The sequence below is a fragment of the Heptranchias perlo genome, chromosome 8, assembly GCF_035084215.1.
Source record: "Heptranchias perlo isolate sHepPer1 chromosome 8, sHepPer1.hap1, whole genome shotgun sequence".
NCBI classification, from domain to species: Eukaryota; Metazoa; Chordata; class Chondrichthyes; order Hexanchiformes; family Hexanchidae; genus Heptranchias; species Heptranchias perlo.
Genome location: NC_090332.1, coordinates 31,281,876 through 31,304,493, shown reverse-complemented (window position 1 = coordinate 31,304,493; position 22,618 = coordinate 31,281,876). Strand labels below are relative to the sequence as shown.

Sequence of the window (22,618 nt, the reverse complement as noted above, 5' to 3'; positions counted from 1 at the left end):
TTTTATTTTACATGTGCAGTATCTAAAGACTGATCAGATTTATTGCTGACTTTATGAAGTATATAAAAGGAATATAAGGACAGGACTAGCAACTTGATGGGGGTTATGGCGCCTAGTTGTTGAGATGCAGGTAGCACGTAACATTTGTGCTGCCTGGTGATTTACCTGAGTGGCTGCTTGTCAGCAGGGAGCCCAGATATTGTGAGTGGCTAGCACCACTTAAAGGCAACCTGAACCTCTTAAAGGGAAGGTGCATTGTGGTTGCAGGAAATGGTGGCAGTCAATTGAGAAGTGAATCTATGCTGCCATATAGTGCAGCATGGTGATGATGGGACCTCTGGAATTTTTAATGAGCAACAACTGAGCTGCTTAATGTTTGCGGGACCCCGATATTTGAAAAACACAAGATATGGGTCCGCACAGAGTCTGAACAGAGATCAGACATCGCACACGCAAAACAGAGATGCAGGTCCCGTCCTTATGTTTACAAACTGTTTTATTTTCAAACATTGAATAAAGGCTACGCTCTACTAAATCCCACATCCTCCAATCTGCACGTCAAACCCCATCAATCTGAGTTTGTACCGGGCTTATGAGAGAGCATGCACCAAAGTTCTCTGATGATACACTAGAGCCTTTGGTGCAAGAGGTAGACGGAAGGATCGGCATCCTACATCCGCAGTGGGTGCAAGAGGCTCTCCAGACATATGATTCTGAGGCAGTGGGAGGAAGTAGGGGACAAAATCAGGTGCATAGCACCATGAACATTGTTGCAGTGCAGGAAGATGTTCAATGTTTTGACACGAGCGGTCAAGGTGAGTGAGGTCAAGTGGCATCTCCTGCCAACTGCACCACTAGCCGCATCCACTGCTCCATGCACTACACCCCCCCATCACCCACCTACCAACAAACTCTTTCAATCAGTACTCAACTCTTCCAATCAGATGCTTCCTTGCACCCTCGCACATTACCACTGTTGCAAGTCACACACCCACAGATCATGGGTCACACACACTGGCAACTATTCAACCATGACAGCCACATCACCCAAACATCTTGCAGGACACTCAGCGACACACGTGCTGCTTTCTTATAGGAGAAGGTGGCGCATAACAGGAGGCAGCAAGTGGCAGCGGCTCTGTGAAACATGAACCTGCTGTCCTCTCTCAGGATGACAGCATTCCTGTCCCATCCCTGCCACCCTGCCAGTGCCCTTGTTGTTGCCTGTCAGCTAGCCAGCTCACTCCCTGTAGTGTACTGAAATTTTATTATCGGAACAAAGGAACAGGAGTAGGCCATTTAGCGCCTCGAGCCTGTTCCGGCATTCAATGAGATCATGGCTGATCTGTGACCTAACTCCATATACCCGCCTTAACCAGGACTAACAAAAATCGATCAATCTCAGATTTAAAATCTAACAACTGAACTAGCATCAACTGCCGTTTGCGAAAGAGCGTTCCAAACTTCTACCACCCTTTGCATGTAAAAGTGTTTCCTAATTTCACTCCTGCAAGTCCTGGCTCTAATTTTTAAGCTATGTCCCCTAGTTCTAGTATTCAAGTATAGGAGACCTCCAAAAACAGGTACAAATGCATCAGCAGCCAGAAGCAATAATCCAGCAACTAACTGTAACTCCTGCATGACCCCTTTAAATAGCGCTGTTGGGGGCCCTCCATGGTGTTTAAGATCTGTTCAGCTGTGCGTGGTTAAGACAGTGTGTTGGCTGGAGCGTGGATTTCCAAAATTGCATCTGTCCCTTTAAATCAGCATTGCAAACTGATCTACTGCATATTCTCCCTACTTTACATGATGCCACCGTTCATTATCAGCGCTTGCGCTAATGCCTTTACCAATATGGCATCCGGCACACGTCAGACTAGTAGTGTGCGCTCGCATTCTGGATGCCATTTTGTGTCCTTATGAGTCTGCGTAGCGTCTACAGAACCGGCGCTACATGGCCCAATTTGGACCCCGATATCTATAGGTAATATTAGTGGGAAAATGTTTAATGCACTCGAATGTTCCTCCATCTGTTATTTTAACGGAGGCATTAATATGTTTAAAATAAAAGGCATCTTCTCATCTTATATGTGTTAATTTAATACAATTATATGAATTTTCTTAAAAATATTTTATGATCTGTTTTTAATTTTGTGTTTTAGATTACAAATATATGAAATCAAGTTCCTACATGTTGGAACATAGAGGGCTATAAATTGGGCCCGCTTTGTAGGTGCTACACAGCTTCCTAAGAACCCAAAATGGCATCCAGAATGTGCACGCACGCTTCTAGCGTGACATGCACCAGATGCCATTTGTTAAAGGTGTTTACGTATGCGCAGATAACAATGCCGGCAGCATGTAAAGTAAGGAGAATACTCGTTAGATCAGTGTGCAACGTTGATTTAAAGGGACAGATACGATTTTGGAACTCAACGCTCCAGCCAATACACTGACATAACCATGCATAGCTAAACAGGTCGTAGACGGCCTGGAGGACGCCACGCCAGCGCTATTTAAAAGGATCATGCAGGTGTTGCAGGTTAGTTGCTGGATTATTGCTTCTGGCTACTGGTACAATTGTACGTGTTTGGTGAAGTTTCCTATACTTGAAGAGAGTTACAATAGTATATAGAGAGTGGTCTGGCAGGTCCTGCATTACTGTTAGTGGCATTTACAACAATGGGCTGAACAAGATTTCTGGCAACCACGGGTGGCCTGCTGGGGCTCCTGCTGGGCATTGAACACGTATGCAGAGAGACCATGCAGAGCAGGTCAAGCTGCGAGGAGAGGGAGAAGGCAGCGCAGTGCACTGAGCAGGAGGCCATATCCAATGAGAGCCTTCAGGGACCTCTTACCACAACCTAAGCGAAGATCAGTGCATCCTACGGCTGCGATTCATGAAAGATGTCATGACGGAGATATGTCAACTGTTGAAGTCACAACTGCAGCCTCAGAGCAGGACAAGAACAGCATTGCCTGTGGCTGTGAAGGTAACCATGGCACTGAACTTTTACGGCTCTGGATCCTTTCAAGCTGCAGCTGGCGATATGTGCAACATCTCACAATTTGCAGTGCAATGCTGCATAAAGAAGGTCACTGAGGCACTGTACGAGCTGCACGACAGATTCATAACATTCCTGCTTGAAAAAAGAGAGGCAGAATGAGTGACCACAAGGGTTTGCTCACATTTCAGGGTTCCATTGACTGCACGCATATTGCATTGCATGCTCCATATCTCAACTCGGCCATCTTCATGAACAGAAAGAGGTGCCATTCCCTCAATGTGCAGCTGATGTGTGACCTTACGCAGTGCATCATGCAGGTCAATGCCCGCTAACCTGGCAGCAGTCATGACGCCTTCATTATGCGATAGTCCAGCGCCCCACCTATCTTTCAACCGGCACAGCAAGTCAAAAGCTGGCTACTGGGCGACAAGGGCTACCCCCTGATGAGGTGGCTCATGACTCCAGTCAGCAATGCACGCACAGGTGCAGAGCAGGCCTACAATGAAAGCCATGCTACAAGAAACATCACTAAGCATACCATAGGCATCCGAAAGCAACGCTTCCACTGCCTGAACCATTCTGGAGAAGCCCTGTAGTACACCGCTGAGCGGGTGTCAAGATTCATCGTTGTATGCTGCATGCTGCACAACCTCGCCCTTATGAGAGGACAGCCCTTGCCACCGCCAATCCAGCAAGACCCTGAGCCAGAGGCAGGGGAACAGGCAGAGGAGGAAATGGAGGAGGAAATGGAGGAAGAGGCAAGGAGACAGCAAGGTGCACAGGCCCTGTCTGCCAGGGCTCTGCATGCTCACCTTATTCATGAGCGATATCAGTAACCTCAACGACACCTCCCAAATCACCAACAGTCTAACACTCCTCACCTTTCCTCTCCCACATGGCCATCAAATCCTCCTCCTTATGATTACACATTGCTTCCTCCCACAGCTCATCGCAGAAATAAAAACCACCAGCAACTGCGACTTCAAATAAAAATTTATAAACTTACACATGAAATCATGTATAAAATATTACACTATTCACCCTTGTGCAGTCACTTAGTGCCTGTCATTTGTGTGCCTTTTCCTTTCCTAGTGCTCCTACAAGGTGCATCCCCAGTGGCTGGAGCATGGGTGGTGGAAGGCTGCTGACTTTCAATTGAGGAGCGTGCAGCCGGCCATGGAGGACGACCTCGAGCAACTCTGGGCCGGGCTTCAGACTGCACTATCTTGGCATAGGCTGCAGCAGTCTGGCCTGGCTGGCTGACAGGCAACGGCAAGGGTACTGGCAAAGTGGCAGTGGTAGGAACAGGAATGCTGTCATCCTGAGAGAGGACAACAGGTCTGATTGCTATGGCGCCACTGCCACTCGCAAGGGCAGTGCCTCAGCACTCCGGATGATCAGCTGGAGAACAGATTGCTGGAGTGCTGTGACGCCCTGGAAGCCCCGTTCCACAGTTGTACCCAGAGTCATGATAGCACCAGTCTGAGCTTCCAAAGCAGAAGTCTGAGCTCCGAATGAAGCATGCGGACCTTTGATGGCATCTGTTTGTGCTGCAATGGAAGCTGAGACATCGGTCATCAGGCATTGCATCATGCTGGGTTCCACAGGTATGGTGATGGGGGTGACCACCCGTTCCATGTGGGAAAGGATGGGTTCCAAGCTCTGCTCAAAGCCCTGTGCCAAGTTGGAGCTGGGCTCTTCCATGCCCCTTGACAATGTGCGCAGGCTTTCTGGCAGGCTTTCCAGTGCACCAAGCATTTGGGTGTGTACGCCCATCAGCTTTCTTCTGTAGCCTGGTCCATCGAAGTCATCATCTGGCTCCTCAGCAGCAGAACTAGTGTACGACCTTGTCCTCCAGCGAGCTGGCACCTGCAGTATCTGTTCCCCCTGCCCTGGCACCTGCGCACTTGTGCCCGGTGTGTCACCATGTGCAGATCCCTCCTCTAACCGAGCCTCTAAAGGACATGCAGTGTCAGTATCTGAGCTTGTGGATGCGAGTGTCAGATCTGTTACAAATGGATAGCCATGTGGTGAAGGATAGAATACTAAAGCGTAGCCTTTAGTTGTTTCCAAGCTTTTATTCACAGAAATTCCCCTTACACACACACCACACTCTCGATAAGCTCTCCTATAAAAAGGATACCAGAGGCTTCCCAATTGCTATCCACCATCTGAATACAATTAACACTTATTGATATAAATCATACAATTAACAACTTCGAGTGATGGTGCAGCTTCATTGTCACTGTCTTCCTCCTCCACCACCTTGGATGGTGCCGGCTCCAGTTCTTGGGTACTTGCAATGACAAAGGGAGACGGGTTGAGTTTGGAGCGGGTAGAGGAGCAAGTAAGATGTGCGAGCTGGCACCATCTGGAGCACGTGAGTCAGAAAAGATTGTGGGATGAGAGAGATGTGGGAAATGAGAAGGAGGATTAAGTATACAGAAATCCATATCTTCGATACCTCCAGCACAGCCAGTGGCCACGGCGAGCGATGGCCCACCCAATGATCCTCAGCATGCTCTCCTCTATGGGGGTGAGGATGTGTAGGCATCCTGTCCTCCATCCGTTCTTTCCTGCTGCTGGCTGTTATGCGTCACTTTCTCCTGCAAGACAGAGGGAAATGTGTCAGTGAGTGTCCTGCGAGATGTTTGGATGATGTGCCTGTCATAGTCGAATAGCTGCCAGTGTGTGTGACCTGAGTGTTGTGGGTATATGGATTGCAAGAGTGGTACTATATGAGGGTGAAATGCAGCATCCGTAGTACAGCATTGCGTACGGATGGGAACATAAGAACATAGGAATATAGGAACAGGAGTAGGCCATTCAGCCCCTCGAGCCTTCTCCGCCATTTCATAAGATCATGGCTGATCTGTGATCTAACTCCATATACCTACCTTTGGCCCATATCCCTTAATAACTTTGGTTGCCAAAAAGCTATCTATCTCAGATTTAAATTTAGCAATTGAGCTAGCATCAATTGCTGTTTGCGGAGGAGAGTTCCAAACTTCTACCACCCTTTGTGTGTAGAAATGTTTTCTAATCTCACTCCTGATAGGTCTGGCTCTAATTTTTAGACTGTGCTGCCTACTCCTAAAATCCCCAACCAGCGGAAATAGTTTCTCTCTATCCACCCTATCTGTTCACCTTAATATCTTATAAACTTCGATCAGATCACCCCTTAACCTTCGAAACTCCAGAGAATGCAACCCCAATTTGTGTAATCTCTCCGCATAACTTAACCCTTGAAGTTCGGGTATCATTCTAGTAAACCTACGCTGCACTCCCTCCAAGGCCAATATGTCCTTCCGAAGGTGCGGTGCCCAGAACTGCTCACAGTACTCCAGGTGCGGTCCAACCAGGGTTTTGTATAGCTGCAGCATAACTTCTGCCCCCTTGTACTCTAGTCCTCTAGATATAAAGGCCAGCATTCCATTAGCCTTATTGATTATTTTCTGCACCTGTTCATGACACTTCAATGATCTATGTACCTGAACCCCTAAGTCCCTTTGGACATCCACTGTTTTTAACTTTTTACCATTTAGAAAATACTCTGTTCTATCCTTTTTTCATCCAAAGTGGATGACCTCACATTTGCCTACACTGAATTCCATTTGCCACAGTTTTGCCCATTCACCTAATCTATCAATATCCCTTTGTAATTTTATGTTTTCATCTCCACTGCTTACAATGCCACCAATCTTTGTGTCATCGGCAAACTTCGATATGAGACTTTCTATGCCTTCATCTGAGTCGTTAATAAATATTGTGAATAATTGAGGCCCCAAGACAGATCCCTGAGGGACTCCACTAGTCACATCCTGCCAATGTGAGTACCTACCCATTATCCCTACTCTCTATCGCCTTTCGCTCAGCCAACTTCCTAACCAAGTCCGTACTTTTCCCTCGATTCCATGAGCTTTTATCTTAGCTAACAGTCTCTTATGTGGGACTTTATCAAATGCCTTCTGGAAGTCCATATAAATAACATCCATTGACATTCCCCTTCCACAACTTTAGTCACCTCTTCAAAAAATTCAATCAGGTTTGTCAGGTACGACCTACCTTTCACAAATCCACGCTGGCTCTCTCTGATTAACTGAAAATTCTCGAGGTGTTCAGTCACCCTATCCTTAATTATAGACTCCAGCATTTTCCCCACAACAGATGTTAGGCTAACTGGTCTATAATTCCCTGGTTTCCCTCTCTCTCCTTTCTTAAAAAGCAGAGTGACATGTGCAATTTTCCAATCTAGAGGGATAGTTCCTGAATCTAGAGAACTTTGAAAGATTATAGTTAGGGCATCTGCAATGTGCTCACCTACTTCCTTTAAAACCCTGGGATGGAAACCATCTGGTCCTGGGGATTTGTCACTCTTTAGTGCTATTATTTTCTTCATCACTGTTGTTTTACTTATGTTAATTTTATTGAGTCCCTGTCCCCGATTCAATATTAGTTTTCTTGGGATTTCCGGCATGCTATCCTCTTGTTCTACTGTAAATACTGATGCAAAGTAATTATTCAACATGTCCGTCATTTCCCCATTGTCAATGACAATATCCCCATTTCAGTTTTTAAGGGGCCAACACTGCTCCTGACCACCCTCTTTTTCCTAATATAACTATAAAAGTTCTTTGTATTGATTTTGATATCCCTTGCAAGTTTCTTTTCATACTCTCTTTTTGTAACTCTTACTATCTGTTTTGTGACCCTTTGTTGATCTTTGTATCTTTTGCATTCGCCAGGATCTGTGCCATGTTTTGCCTTTTTGTATGCCCCTTCCTTATGTCTTATACTGTCCCTTACCTCTTTAGTTGTCCATGGCTGATTTTTTTTGGCAAGTAGAGTTCTTGCCCCTCAGGGGTATAAACTGATTCTGTATCACGTTAAATGTTTCTTTAAACATTTCCCACTGATCATCAGTCGTTCTACCCATTAACAGATTTGCCCAGTTTACTGCAGACAGTCTCTGTCTCATCCCATTGAAGTCGGCCTTACCCAAGTCTAGAATCTTAGCAGCTGATTCACTTTTTTCCCTTTCAAACACTACCTTGAACTCGATCATGTTATGATTACTATTGGATAGATGTTCACGCACAGTCAAGCTGTTAACTAAATCTGATTCATTACTCATTACTAAATCTAGTATGGCTTGCCCCCTTGTTGCCTCTAGGACATACTGCTGTAGAAAACTATCCCGGACACACTCAAAGCGTTTGTTGGTGGGTGGGTGACGGGGATTGTTGTGCGTGGAGCAGTGGTGCAGTTCGTAGGATGTGCCACTTGAAACTTTCATTCACTCACCTTGACCACTTGCGTCAAATCATTGAACTTTTCCTTGCACTGCATCCACGTACGTGGAGCAATGCTTCTGGCATTCACCTCCAGGGCCACTTCCTCCCACTGCCTCCGCAGCTGGTTTCTGGAGGGTCTCCTGACACCCTAAGAATACAGGAAGGCCCTCTGTGCAACCACCTCCTCCACCAAGGCCTCCAGTGCATAATCAGAGAACCACTGTGCACGTTCTCTTGCAGGTCCAGCCAGTCGACCTGTCTTCCTCCACCGATTATATTGACAGTGCACCTTCCCTTTAAGTAGTGCTGGCCACGCCCCGTGTTGGGCCCCCTGCTGGTGCCTGCAGCCACTCAACAGCACAGGTAGTACTGGCTGCTTGCAGCAATCATGGAGATGAGCCGGCAGCACAAATCTCACGTGTTGCCTGCATCTCAACGACTGGGCGGGGATTAACCGCACACGACGACTCCCGCGCCTGATTCGGGGGTTATCAAATTTAACCCCCATAAGCTTTTTTTTGAGTGCACAAAAACACAGAACAAAATTCCTCTTTGAAATTATAAAGGCTGCATCATAAATCATTAAGGTGTAAAATTCCTGTTTTAACAGAAAATGAGAGATGCTTGTTGTTCCCTCTAATTAACTCAATAATGAAGTCACATTTTCAGAAATCACACATATCAAAACCACACATCCTCACAGTTTCCTTAGCGGGTTATTAATTATGTTGAAAAACAGGCATTCTCCTGTTTCTTGTTAAGAAAGGAATTTCACATGACAGTTCTTCTCAGTTACTGCAAGCCATACTCATTGCTCATTATCCATTTTTTCAATGTAATACCTGAATTTATGCTTAACTAATGCAATAGAATGCAACCTAGCTCTTTGCCAGTGTGAATACCTATGCATTCACTTGACTCATTTTTCAGCATTTGCCATTTGATTAAAAATAATGTATAGAATTAATCTTGAAGTAATTCACAAATTATGGAAATAATCAGATGGGATTGCTCACAAGCTATTATTGTTTGTAAATTAACTGGTTTATTCAGATAACAGTGTTTAGATAAAGTATTTGACTAAATGAGAGCCAGAAGTAGAGATCGGAAAGTGGCCAAAATTTCATAATGGGAAAATAATAAAAACTCCCTCTGTTTTTCATTTTTACTCTATGATTATATTGACTGAACAAGCTGTAAAATAAAATCACAAAATTTTCTTCAGGGTCAAGTTGTCATTTATTTTATCAGCAGAAAGGACTTGAATTAAATCCCAACTAATTCAACAGTGATAAATACAAACCAATTTTCCTTGAAAATTAAATTTTGTCCTGATGAAATTTTAAGGAATAGGCAATTAACTACACATTCTGACATATCAATGAAATGATCATTTTGTAAAGAACTACTATATTAGTCATTATTGTGGCAATTTTTACTGGTGATCTATTATTTAACTCTTATATGATTGAATTTAAAATGTAATTTATATAGATACCACAGAAAATTGTTTTACATATTACCATGGTATCAGACTGCAAATAGTACAAAGGTGATTCCAGTTGCTAGACTAGTGTCGCCGATTGTATGCATACTCTTTTTTCAATCCTGAAAGTATCTTTTCAGAGAAAACTACTGCAACTACAGTAGAAAACCATTGATCCAAATGCCACCAGTCTGTGCAAATCAGTAATATAATTCGGGGTGGTAGATTTGAAATTTGAAAAGAGCACTTCCCATTGGCTTGTGTTAATGGTGTTGTGGTTATATTACTGGATTACTAATACAGAGGTTTGGACTAATAATCCAGAGACTGTTAATTCAAATCACACCATGGTAGTTTGAGAATTTGAATTAAGTTAAAAATAAAATCTGGAACTAAAAGCTGGTATCAGTACGTGTGACCATGAAGCCATTGGATTGTGATAAAATCCCAACTGGTTCACTAATGTTCTTCAGGGAAGGTAACCTGCTGTCTTTACCTGGTCTGGCCCATATGTGACTCCAGTCCCCCGCCAACATCCATGACTCTTAACTGCCCTCTGAAGCGGCCAAGCAAACCACTCAGTTGTATGAAACCGCTATGCAGCGGTTGAAGAATGCTCAGCACTCCCTTCTCAGTGATGGGCAATAAACTATGGCCTTGCAAGCGATGCCCACATCCCAATAATGAATAAAAAAGTCTTTTGTCAGCTTGTTAATTTTGCAGAACGTACAAAACATTTCAACCTTGAATATCTACAAAATAGAACTTAAACCTAACCCCAGCCCATGGACCAGGACTGGTACAGTTAGCTGTGGACAAGGGACACTGCAAGTATGACTGATCCAATAATTGATGGGACAGCAGAAAATGTCACCATGTTTAAGATAACACTTAAAACTTATAATCAGCAGCAAGTGTTAGGAATGAAATCGGGAAAGGAGAGAAACAATAGGGTAAATTTTCATCTTCACTGCCTGGGCGGTAATCTGGCAAGGTGGATCACATTCCCATTATACAATCCATCCTATTTTAATCCTACTGATTTGAATAGAATGAAAAACAGGTGGGATCTGTAACGGTCATGCAATCCACTCTGCCAAATTACCTCCCAGGCAGTGAAGCCAAAAATTTACTCCAATGGTCTGTTCTGTGATGTAAAGATATATGGTTATGAGGAGAAAGCAGGAGAGTGAGATTAGTTTTGGATACCTCTAGCAAAGAACTGGCACACATACAATGGGCTGAATAACCTCTTTCCATGCTGTAAAGTTGTATGGTTCTAATAACACTGTGTTGGATGAGCAGAATGTACTTCATTCATCCAGTGCTGCGGTCCTCTCCATCACAAAGACCACCTACTTCTACCTCTGTGACCCTGAGCTGAGCTTCCGACCCCATTTCCTCTTCATCACAAAGACCGCCTACTTCCACCTCCATAATATCACCCGTCTCCATTTGCTGCTGAAACCCTCATCCATGCTTTTGTTACTTCCAGACTTGACTATTCCAATGCTCTCCTGGCTGGCCTCCCATCTTTCACCCTCCGTAAACTTGAGCTCAAATCTCGTTCATTCATCACCCCTGTGCTCGCTGACCTATACTGATCTACATTCCACCAATGCCTCGATTTTAACATTTTCACCCTCATGTTCAAATTCCTCCATGGCCTTGCCCCTCCCTATCTTTGTAATCCTCCTCCAGCCCTACAACCTTCCGTGAACTCTGCGTTCCTCCAACTCTGGCCTTTTGTGCATCCCCCACTTCCTTCGCCCAACCATTGGTGACCATGCCAACAGCCGTCTAGGCCCTAAGCTCTGCAATTCGCTCCTAAACCTCTCTGCTTCTCCACTTGTCTCTCCTCCTTTATGATTCTTCCTAAAACCTATTACTTTGACCAAGCTCTTGGTCACGTGTCCTAATGTCTCCTTCTTTGGCTTGGTGTCAATTTTTGTTTGATTATGCTACTGAGAAGTGCCTTGGGTCATTTTGCGACATTAAAGGCACTATATAAATGCAAGTTGTTGTGATATTAAATGGCAACTTACCATCCCAGCTCTTAACTAAATTTCCTGTTCTCACTGCTGATTTTATGCTGTGATACTAGGGTTTATTCCACGATTGGGTAATCAATCCCAGCAAGGAGCGGAGCTTCAGGGAGGCAGGTGAGGAAATCATGGTACCACAGCCCATGATTTTCCATCGATTATTTAAATGATGGAAAATGACGAGCTGTTGGCCAATGATATCCCAACCTGGCATGTGCCACTTCTCTCTGGGAGTACATGATTGCAGAATCAGTCCTGTCCTTAAATGACAATCCCCCCTCCTTCCTTAAAACTTAAATGACTGCTTAGACTACTCCTTAATGTTCCATACAGCGATGCATTCCAAGTCCAAACATAACACGTATAGAGTGTTTGGTCTTGACCAGTTTGGATTAACAGTGTTCTACAATAAATGTACCGTCCATTACAGAAGTGAAAGATGTAAAAAGATGTAAAAAATTATCTGGATTGATTTTCTGACTCATTGCATAGATACAATTTGCTACTATTAACAAACAGTAGACTTGTTTAACAGGTAAATGTTTGCTTTGTTCACCCAAGTGCAAGTCAGGCAGAGCACTCTAGAAATGCACCCAAACTGAATGCACCTGAACCTGCCCATATTTCTGGGTTCAGTTGATATGCCTAGTGGCTGCAATTGGATGCATGTCTATTGGAGGAACTTTGGACATCTAAAGTAGCAATTATAAAATTGCGTTTTCAGAAAAGTTATACTAGTTATGTTTGCTATTTTGCAGCCAACTATAATCAAAAGTTATATATTCAACCCTTACACAAACTATCAGAAAAGGATATTATATTTTGACTAGGAAAGAAGAATGAAAACCAGGATTGATTTTTTTTATCCTTAATCCAAGAACACTGAAGGTAATTGCTGTGTCATCTGCCTGAAAAATTTCAACAAAATTAGCACAGAGCAAGGATTGATTCTATTCCTACACTGGATAAAATACCAGAATTTCCCACTCTCTTACTACATTCAGACCTTATATTCAATGTGCTTTTCTCTTTATCAGTAAATAATGCATCTATCATGCTGTGCTCTCACTTACCTGGCCTACATTGGTCACACTGTTTTCCATGGTGATTTAGCTGGCAAACACACTGACCATTGCTTTGGTCACAAACAGTTCCTTCCACTGTCCCTGCAGGATCACAGTTACACGACTTACAGCCTTGAAGGTTGGATGAAGTAAGGTTGAAGGTATGAGGAACACACTGATTGCACTGCAAGCCTGTAACATTGGTTTTACACAGACACTGCCCTGTGGATTTGTCACAATTCATTGATCCATTCATTGTACCTGCTGTGTCACAATTGCAAGATGAGCAGCCCAAGGAGTTATTCAAATGCAGACTGTAATACCCATCCAGGCAAATATCACACTGCTGTCTTCCAACATTAAGTTTACAAATACACTGTCCTGTTCTGGAATCACATATGGTTCCAAGGACTGACCCTGCTGAGTCACACTCACAAAGCTTGCAGCCACCAGCATTAAGTCCATAGACATTATCTGTGCAAGTATCACACTGAAGTCCTCTGATGTTTGTCTTACAGTTACACTGACCACTGTATGGGTTACAGAACTGGTTCTGAGAGCCATTGATGTTGCAGTTACATGATTCACATCCATCTGAGATTGAACTGTTCAGGAGTTTGAAACCAAAGTTGCAACGTTCACACCTTATTCCTGCAAGAAGTTTAAAATAAAAAATAATAAAAGTAAGATCCAAGAAAAATAGAATTAGGAATCAATTTTTACCCATATGTCCCCATGCGTGCACTTTGATCATTAAAAACATTCCTTAGTGTTCAAATATTAATTCCAAATATCCTTAAACATATTTTTAAAATGTTATAATAAGAATCGTTTTTTAAATCGTTCGGGATTAATTTTGGTAACTAAACAACAAAAAAAGAAAAAAATACAAAAGCCCTGCTTTTAGAATAGTTCCCTGTGTATCCGATTAGCATTTTCTTGCCTTCATTTACTATAGACATCCAAAAAGTTAAATACATTTCCATTATCTTAAAAAAATGCAAATATCTTTTATATTTGAAAACATTATATGGAAAATAATATATTACACTAGAATAAAAATGCAGTAAAAATTTCAGCAGAAAGCAACTGCTTGCACAGTGATTGATGACATACCTAAGGCATAACATTTAATTTCAGTAAGAAAAATAAAAGTACCAGCAACACCACAAATTTTAAAGTAACTGTATTGTAAAAAGAGTTATGACTCAGTCCAAACTATTAAAATCAGTCTAGAGGGATTCACCTCATCATTTCTAAAAATATACATAGCACTTATTTGAATTTGTCATGCATGTTCATGACAGCTAATCTGTCTCCAGTGTTACTGAGCAAAGCCTACAGGGCATCGCGTTCAGTTTCTTACAGGGTTAACAAGAAAGTAGGGAGAGGTTTCCAGATCCATTAGGCATTTAAGGCACAATCTCTACCTGTCACATTTTATTCTAGATAAGTGACCTACTTTACAAATTTCTTTGTATTGAATAATTCATTTACAACACAATTGTACAACCATATTAACTGTAGTAAAAATCAACCTCTTGTGCACCACTCTTGTACCACATACTTCAAAATGTAATGATGTTATGAAGTTCCTTTTGTGCATAGCAGGAAACAGCAATGATGAAAATAGAGATAAAATGGATATAAGATTCTAAACAGCAATGTATCTCCCAGAATACAATTCAGGTATTAGTTGCTCTATAATATTCTATTTCTGAAGCTCAGGTTGATAGCAAAGGTAAAAATAATAATAACAATAAAGAATTTTTTCCAACGCAGCAGAAAAGGTTATCAAATTTCATTCAACATATAAACTGATCACATTACATAAGTCTTTTTCATATCTCTGCTCTGTTGCTTAATGCTGTTCTTTACAATCCACATTAGCTTTCATCTGGGTCCATTTTAGAAGCAGCATTTACAGCTAACTACTATGCAAATGAAATGGTAAATTTTTTTTGATCCATATGTATGGACTGGGACATGTTCTGCTACAATGCATAGCACACTTTATCAGGAATGCTCCCTGCATAATATTCCCATACATCAAAATTTCAAAGTGCATTATACACACAATGTATTTTGAGCACTTGATAAATTTTGTCCTTATGTTTCTGTTACTACCTTCAAATAAGTTGCAGGTAACAAATTGCTATAATCAAATCTAATTTCTGAAAATACCTGTGGGAACCACAAAACATAAAAGCAAGTATCACAAAAACATGATAAATAACAGAGAATATGGTAGTTTGTTATAATCAACCTGGCAGTGAATTGCAAAATTAAAATTATCTGGCCCTTGATAACTAACCACATATGATCTTTGAAGTAATGTTAAGTCTCTGGCATTTCATAGGCACAGTTCAAAGGCATATAATAACAGAATGAAAAAGATTTATCACAAAGTACCTCACTGCATGCAAACCCTCTGAAGAAATCCTTTAACTAGACTTTAACAGCAAATATTAAGTTGGCTCATGCGCTCAGAACATATTAGATAATTATAATTTTGCACATGTGTCTGAGATGTTTAGCAAATATTTGTTTAATACCTTTAGAAGAATGGCTAGTGACTGACAGACCTGGGGTCAAATTCATAACCAGCAGGTTATGATACACAAAATCTTGTATTTCACCTACCGATAACATTTGCTTTGCACTTGCATTGACCTGAATTTTGGTGACAGGTAATATCTCCATTCACTGTCCCAGAGGTATTACAGTTACAAGGACTGCAGCCATCAGGGTCTGAGAAGCGCAGATTATAGAATCCATCCTGGCACTGATTACACTGTCTGCCAGACACGCGTCTCTTGCATTTACACTGGCCTCCAATCTAAAGAGATTAAAAATATGGTGGGATGAGTGGAAGCAGATGATGGCTACAATGATTTGTTTTGCTATATTTCTAACAAAAATGTCAGCCAGAAAGAGGAATAGAGAGAAAGTGAAATGCAACAACAGAAAGAGAGAGAAAGATCAAAGAGAGAAGAGAAAAACTATGCATGAAAAAGGAAAGGTATTGCAACAAATGGAAATAGAAACAAAAAAATTATAAACTATGAAACAGAAGACATAAATAAGAAAAATATATACTCGAGAATAGCAAATCTGAACAATGAATGAAATATAAGGACTACTTTTAACTAATACTTCATCTACGTGACTATAAGAAATTGATTTGTAATTTTTCATTCCATTTCTTCATTGAATTAAATCCTCATTTTACTATTGATTTAATTTTGGAGCAGATGGACTGAAATGATGATATTCTCTGTGGTCTGAAAATATTTTGTAGGTTTTTGATACTTTTAATATATTTTGTTACTGCAGCATGAAGTAAGCAACAAAGTATTTACAAATTCAAGGTGGTAGATCTTGACTTTGTGCGATAGTGTAAAATGGGTGATACCGAGTCGGCAATCCGATTTACACCTCTCCCGGTTTTTATTTCCATTGAAGTCAACAGAAATAAAAATCGGGAGAGATGTAAAACAGGCTTCTGACTCGCTATCACCTGTTTTACACTCTCGCACAAAGTCAAGATCTATCCCAAAAGGTTTATTTCTGATTATGCATCATAACTTCACATAGTGAAGGGATGCTGGATTCTGTATACACAATATAGCATTCCACTTTTTAAAAATGTAATTTCTGTCATCTTGAGCAAAGCAACAGCTAATTTAAGGTACCAGTACATTCTGCACATGCTTCTTAAGGTCATCTACAGAAGAGGCTAAGATCTACTGAACGGTGGTAACTACATGCCTATGTCCTTCATTAACACTGACAGTAAAATCTTGGTCAAGTTCTTTGCCAACTGATTAGAGGGGTGCTTCCTGAGCTTGTCCACTTTGATCAGACAAATTTAACAAATAGGCACAACTTTTGTCACCTTGTTGTGGCATGTGGGAAGTCTGTGCACTCAGTTGATGGCATCCTTTAATGCTGTTAGAGACTAACTTATTAGAGTGATTTTCTCTTTCTATTAATCTGCAAGCTCCAGCATTACTTTTTATTGTATAATAAAAACAGAAAATGCTGGAGAAGCTCAGCAAGTCAGGCAGCATCTGTGGAGAAAGAAACAGAGTTAACGGGCTCGATATTAGGAGGGAGGTGGGTTGGCACGGGGGGTCAACTGGGCGCGTGGGTAATGCGCCCAGTGAATTCGGGGTGCTCCGCACGTGATCACAGCCTAATTGAGGCACTTACCTTGGCTTCCGGGTTTCGCGCTGGAAAGCTGCGCAGTGGGCGGACTGCGCATCCGCATCATAGGCTGTCAGCTGGAGGAGCCCTATTTAAAGGGGCAGTCCTCCACTGACTGATGCTGCAGAAAGGAGCCAAAATTAGAGCATGGAGCAGCCCAGGGGGAAGGCTGCTCCCAGGTTTAATGGTGCCTCACTCCAGGTCCTACTGGATGGGATGAGAAGGAGGGGGAGGACAGAGATCTTTCTCCCCGGCGGACGGGAGGAAGTGGGCTGCCTCTGCCACCACGAAGGCCTGGCTCAAGGTGGCAGAGGAGGTCACCAGCACCACCAACATATCACGCACCTGCATACAGTGCAGGAGACGCTACAATGACCTAAGTAGGTCAGCCAAAGTGAGTACACTTACTCATTCCCCTAGACTCCATCTGCCACATCACCGCCCCCACCCCACATCTCCTTCTGCACTGCCAACACTACTCTATCACATCACTCCTCACACCCACTCAAAGCTCATCCTCATCTTACCTGCACTTACTCACCTTGCCAGTACTCATCCCACCACTACCACTCAACACAATCCTCATACAATCTCATGGCTCTATCTCATACTCACCCTCTGATGCATCTCTTTCACGGTCAGCCTCACCCAACCTGCCATTACCTGTGCTGCAGCCACAGGGCATGCATCACAAATGTGTAGTAGGAAGCGTAAGACAAACGTGTCGTGAGCATGAAGGAGATGCACAAGGGTGTTTGAGGGTTTGTCATGGTTTTTACTTATAATAAATTTCTGATCAACTCACATTACATATTATATTGTCACCACTACTGCCACGTTTTTTGCAAATCTTGTCTGGTTTGTGCAATAATGCCCTTTCCTGAGGATCACCATGAAGACCCACAACTGATGCCACCCATTGTGTCACTGCAGAGTGGGTGTAGGTGTATTTGCAGGGCTCTTTTGTGCAGACGACTGAGAGACGTAGGCGATGTCCCCAGTGGCACACTGGAAGGATGCGGAGGAGAAGTGTTGAGGGCAGTGGTGACTTTGACAGCGACAGGTAAGAAGATGGTGCTCGGGCCAGCCGGGAGCAGCTTGGCATGAAGGAGGCTGCAGATGTCCACGACTACATATCGAGTGACTCTGAGCCTCCATGTGCACTGCTGCTCAGAGAGGTCCAGGAAGCTGAGCCTCAGTCTGTAGACCCTGTGGTGAGGGTAGTGCCTCCTACAACGCATCTCTCTCTGTGGTTGCCCTCCCTCCTGCTGTGCAGGTGGATGTGTCACAGCACTGTGTTGTGGAGCTCCATGTGTCAGAGGTGGACGGCGTGGCCGGCGAGCCTGGTGATGCAGTTCGTCCTCCGAGGAGGTCAGCTATGGCAGCCCCCATCCAGAAGATATACGTTTGAGGGGGTCCACAAGGTCGGTAAATGTGTCTGCACACCGGAGTTGAGGTTGCAACTTTGTGTATTTTAGTGTTAGGAGGAGGGTGGTGCAAAGTAACAGATTGGCCTCCTGCAATGAATGAGGGTCTCAACCCCCACCTGTCAAATGGAGCTTTGCAGCTGCCACAGGCTGGTGGCTGCAACACGTCCATTTCAACTGGGAGTGAAAAGGTACCGCATGGTAGGTTGTTACATAAGGTTAAATCTCACAGGATCAAAGGTGAGGTAGCCAAATGGATACAAAATTGGATTGACGACAGAAGACAGAGGGTGGTTGTAGAGGGTTGTTTTTCGAACTGGAAGCCTGTGACCAGCGGTGTGCCTCAGGGATCGGTGCTGGGTCCGCTGTTATTTATATTAATGATTTGGATGAGAATTTAGGAGGCATGGTTCGTAAGTTTGCAGATGACACCAAGATTGGTGGCATTGTGGACAGTGAAGAAGGTTATCTAGGATTGCAACGGGATCTTGATAAATTGGGCCAGTGGGCCGATGAATGGCAGATGGAGTTTAATTTAGATAAATGTGAGGTGATGCATTTTGGTAGATCGAATCGGGCCAGGACCTACTCCGTTAATGGTAGGGCGTTGGGGAGAGTTGTAGAACAAAGAGATCTAGGAGTACAGGTTCATAGCTCCTTGAAAGTGGAGTCACAGGTGGATAGGGTGGTGAAGAAGGCATTCAGCATGCTTGGTTTCATTGGTCAGAACATTGAATGCAGGAGTTGGGATGTCTTGTTGAAGTTGTACAAGACATTAGTAAGGCCACACTTGGAATACTGTGTACAGTTCTGGTCACCCTATTATAGAAAGGATATTATTAAACTAGAAAGAGTGCAGAAAAGATTTACTAGGATGCTACCGGGACTTGATGGTTTGACTTATAGGGAGAGGTTGGATAGACTGAGACTTTTTTCCCTGGAGAGTAGGAGGTTTAGGGGTGATCTTATAGAAGTCTATAAAATAATGAGGGGCATAGATAAGGTAGATAGTCAAAATCTTTTCCCAAAGGTAGGGGAGTCTATAACGAGGGGGCATAGATTTAAGGTGAGAGGGGAGAGATACAAAAGGGTCCAGAGGGGCAATTTTTTCACTCAAAGGGTGGTGAGTGTCTGGAACGAGCTGCCAGAGGCAGTAGTAGAGGCGGGTACAATTTTGTCTTTTAAAAAGCATTTGGACAGTTACATGGGTAAGATGGGTATAGAGGGATATGGGCCAAGTGCAGGCAATTGGGACTAGCGTAGTGGTATCAACTGGGCGACATGGACATGTTGGGCCGAAGGGCCTGTTTCCATGTTGTAAACTTCTATGATTCTATGATTCTATGATTCTAGTACGGGAAACACTCAGTTTAGATGGAAATCCCACCCCTCCTAAAATATCCTACAAATCAGGTCTGCTAATGACCTGAAGTATCCAATTAATTAATTTAAGTGGGATCTCGCCGGCTTTATTTGCCAGCGGGAGTCCCGCATGCGGGGGCTGCGCGCGCATCTAAGCACATCACTGGGGAACCCGGAAGTGGGCGGGTTGGAGCTGGGCTCCGGACCCGTCCTGGGAATCCCCAATTATCGGAGCCCCCCCCCCCCCCCGCCAAGAATGCACCCACTTGGACGTCGGAAAATCGAGCCCAACATTTCAGGCCGAAGACCTTTCAGAGAACATCTTCCAGTTCTGACAAAAGGTCTTCGACCTGAAACGTTAACTCTGTTTCTTTCTCCACAGATGCTGCCTGACTTGCTGAGCTTCTCCAGCATTTTCTAATTTTATTTCAGATTTCCAGCATCTGTATATTTTGCTTTTGATTTAGTGTTTTTTATTGGTTGGATTTGTAAATTGTACAGAAATTCCTATGCTCTTGCAAGAAGAATACTAGTATCAGCGAGTCGACTGAATCTATAGTTCAGACAATGTTTTCTTGAGGTTCATATCAGAAGTTGATCTGGACCACATCTGTTACAGAATTACGGTATTTGCCTTGCAGTGACAGAAACCATTGTGGTAGGGCAATTTAATAACTTGTGCGGAAATTGTTGACCAGAATATTCTGACCCTTGACCAAAACTAACTGTAATTCATGTCACACTGTAGGTCAAACCTACAGATTGGACATTTAATGGTCATTGCTGTAGGAACTTTAGGAACATAGGAATAGGAGTAGATCATTCAGCCCCTCAAGCCTGTTCCGTTTGGAATGATGAAAAACAGTAAAGATGGGCGCTGTAGGATTCTGTCACTGGGAAGGATCCATGCCATATAATGGAGCTTTTAAAAACAATAAATGCCATCAGATGGTGACCTCAGTAAGTGTGTAATCGAGGTAGATGGCAGACGGATACTATTCAGAATGGGACTGGTGAAAAAACAAAGTGAAAACTACAAATTGAACTTGTTATTTCATAAAAACTTTAAATTGACTCTCTCAATTGCTCATTGAATTTACATCAAGTAGCTGAGTCATATGGACCTGGTTTCTGCTGTTAGCTGATCTCAGCCAACGTAGTCGTATAGCATTACAATTCATCTCAAGTCTCTGGGTTAGTGAGGAGGAAATCAACTAGGGTTCCCACTCCTGATTGCTATCTGATGACTCTTGTTGGAAATGGACATGTGTGGACATCAGGAAAAGACAGAATTGCCTTGTCAATGGTGCCTTTTGCAGTTGAATAGCCTGGCATCACTCTCTTTCAAAACTCATGCATGAATAATGGCTACTTTAGTGAAGCACTGAAGAGTGACTGGCACCCATTGAATCAATGCCTCAGGAGAGGAAGGAAGCAGAGAAATAAAGAAGAAAACTTTGAAATGGCTGCCCCTTTCCTGTTGTCTGCAACCTTAACCTGCAGGCTTCTGCAGGTGGCTGAGGCAACTGCCTAAAGCAGACAGAGACCTCATGGATTTATGCAAATTTGTTTCCTATTACATCAATAGGACCCTGATTACATCTTAACCCAGGCTTGAATGGAGAACTCACTGCAGCTTTCCCACTTTCAGGTGAAAGCAGGTCAGCAGTTGTCGGGAAGGATATAGAGTCCAAAAGGTAAGTCAGAAACTTTCCGGGCCCCACAAGGAAAGTCGTATCCTCCCCTGCAGCAGAATCCTCCCCCCACCCCACCTTCCTTCCCATAACACCTCCTGAAACCCCCTCTCTGCCACTTACCCAGAAGCCGGTGTTCAGCACTTGTTCACCCAATCTATGACAACCAGCAGCCGGTCTGCACCCTTTTCCCAACTGTTCCGGTTAATTTCCTGCCTGCCAGTTCTCCCCACTGGCAGGCAGGAGATTAACTCTCTGTTTTATATGTATATATATGCTTCATAATTTCATGCAATTTATTATATATAAACGCATAAAACATTTTCAGATTAATTGAGTTTTTGAACAATATGCAGATAAATTTTGATTTACTCTTGATTTTAGGTGTTTTATTTTAATTTGTTATCGTTTCCTTTTCTTATTTTCTGTGTTTTGTGCCTTATCTATTTGGTATTTGTTACAGCTGTTTAGTTTCTGGCTTTATTCCTGTTTCCCTCTTTCTGACATATCTGTGCTTTTGCCTGTATAAAATATGCATATTAATAATCAAGAAAGGATCATATATTTATTGAGTGCAGCCCGGAGTGGCAGAACACAAAATATCATTGTGTGCTGATGACATACTACCATATGTTATTAAACCCATCACCTTACTTCACAGTGTCTTTTAAACCATGAAGGACTTGGCCAATTCTCAGGTTACAAATTTAACTATACCAAAATTAGCACAGTGGACAGCATTGGTGAAGAAGACAATGTCCAACCCGCCGAAATAATTTCTCTCTATCTACCCTATCAGTTCCCCTTAATATCTTGAAAACTTTGATCAAATTGTCCCTTAATCTTCTAAATTCCAGGGAATACAGCCCTAGTTTGTGTAATCTCTCCTCGTAATTTAACCCTTGGAGTCCAGGTGTCATTCTAGTTGCACTCCATCCAAGGCCAATATATTTTTCCTAAGGTGCGGTGCCCAGAACTGAACGCAGTACTCCAGGCGTGGTCTAACCAGGGCTTTGTATAGCTGTAGCA

General features: G+C 42.9%; 1 protein-coding gene across 1 annotated transcript in view; it reads right to left on the bottom strand.

Annotated features, from left to right (window-relative positions):
- Positions 1-22,618, bottom strand: part of ush2a (Usher syndrome 2A (autosomal recessive, mild)) — a 744,800-nt gene that overhangs the window by 552,912 nt on the left and 169,270 nt on the right. Inside the window, exons 14-15 of the mRNA XM_067989549.1 lie at positions 15,541-15,736; positions 12,907-13,548 (exon numbers count right to left, since the gene is read on the bottom strand). Of these exons, the coding sequence (XP_067845650.1) occupies positions 12,907-13,548; positions 15,541-15,736 (838 nt within the window). The remainder of the gene's footprint in view (positions 1-12,906; positions 13,549-15,540; positions 15,737-22,618) is intronic.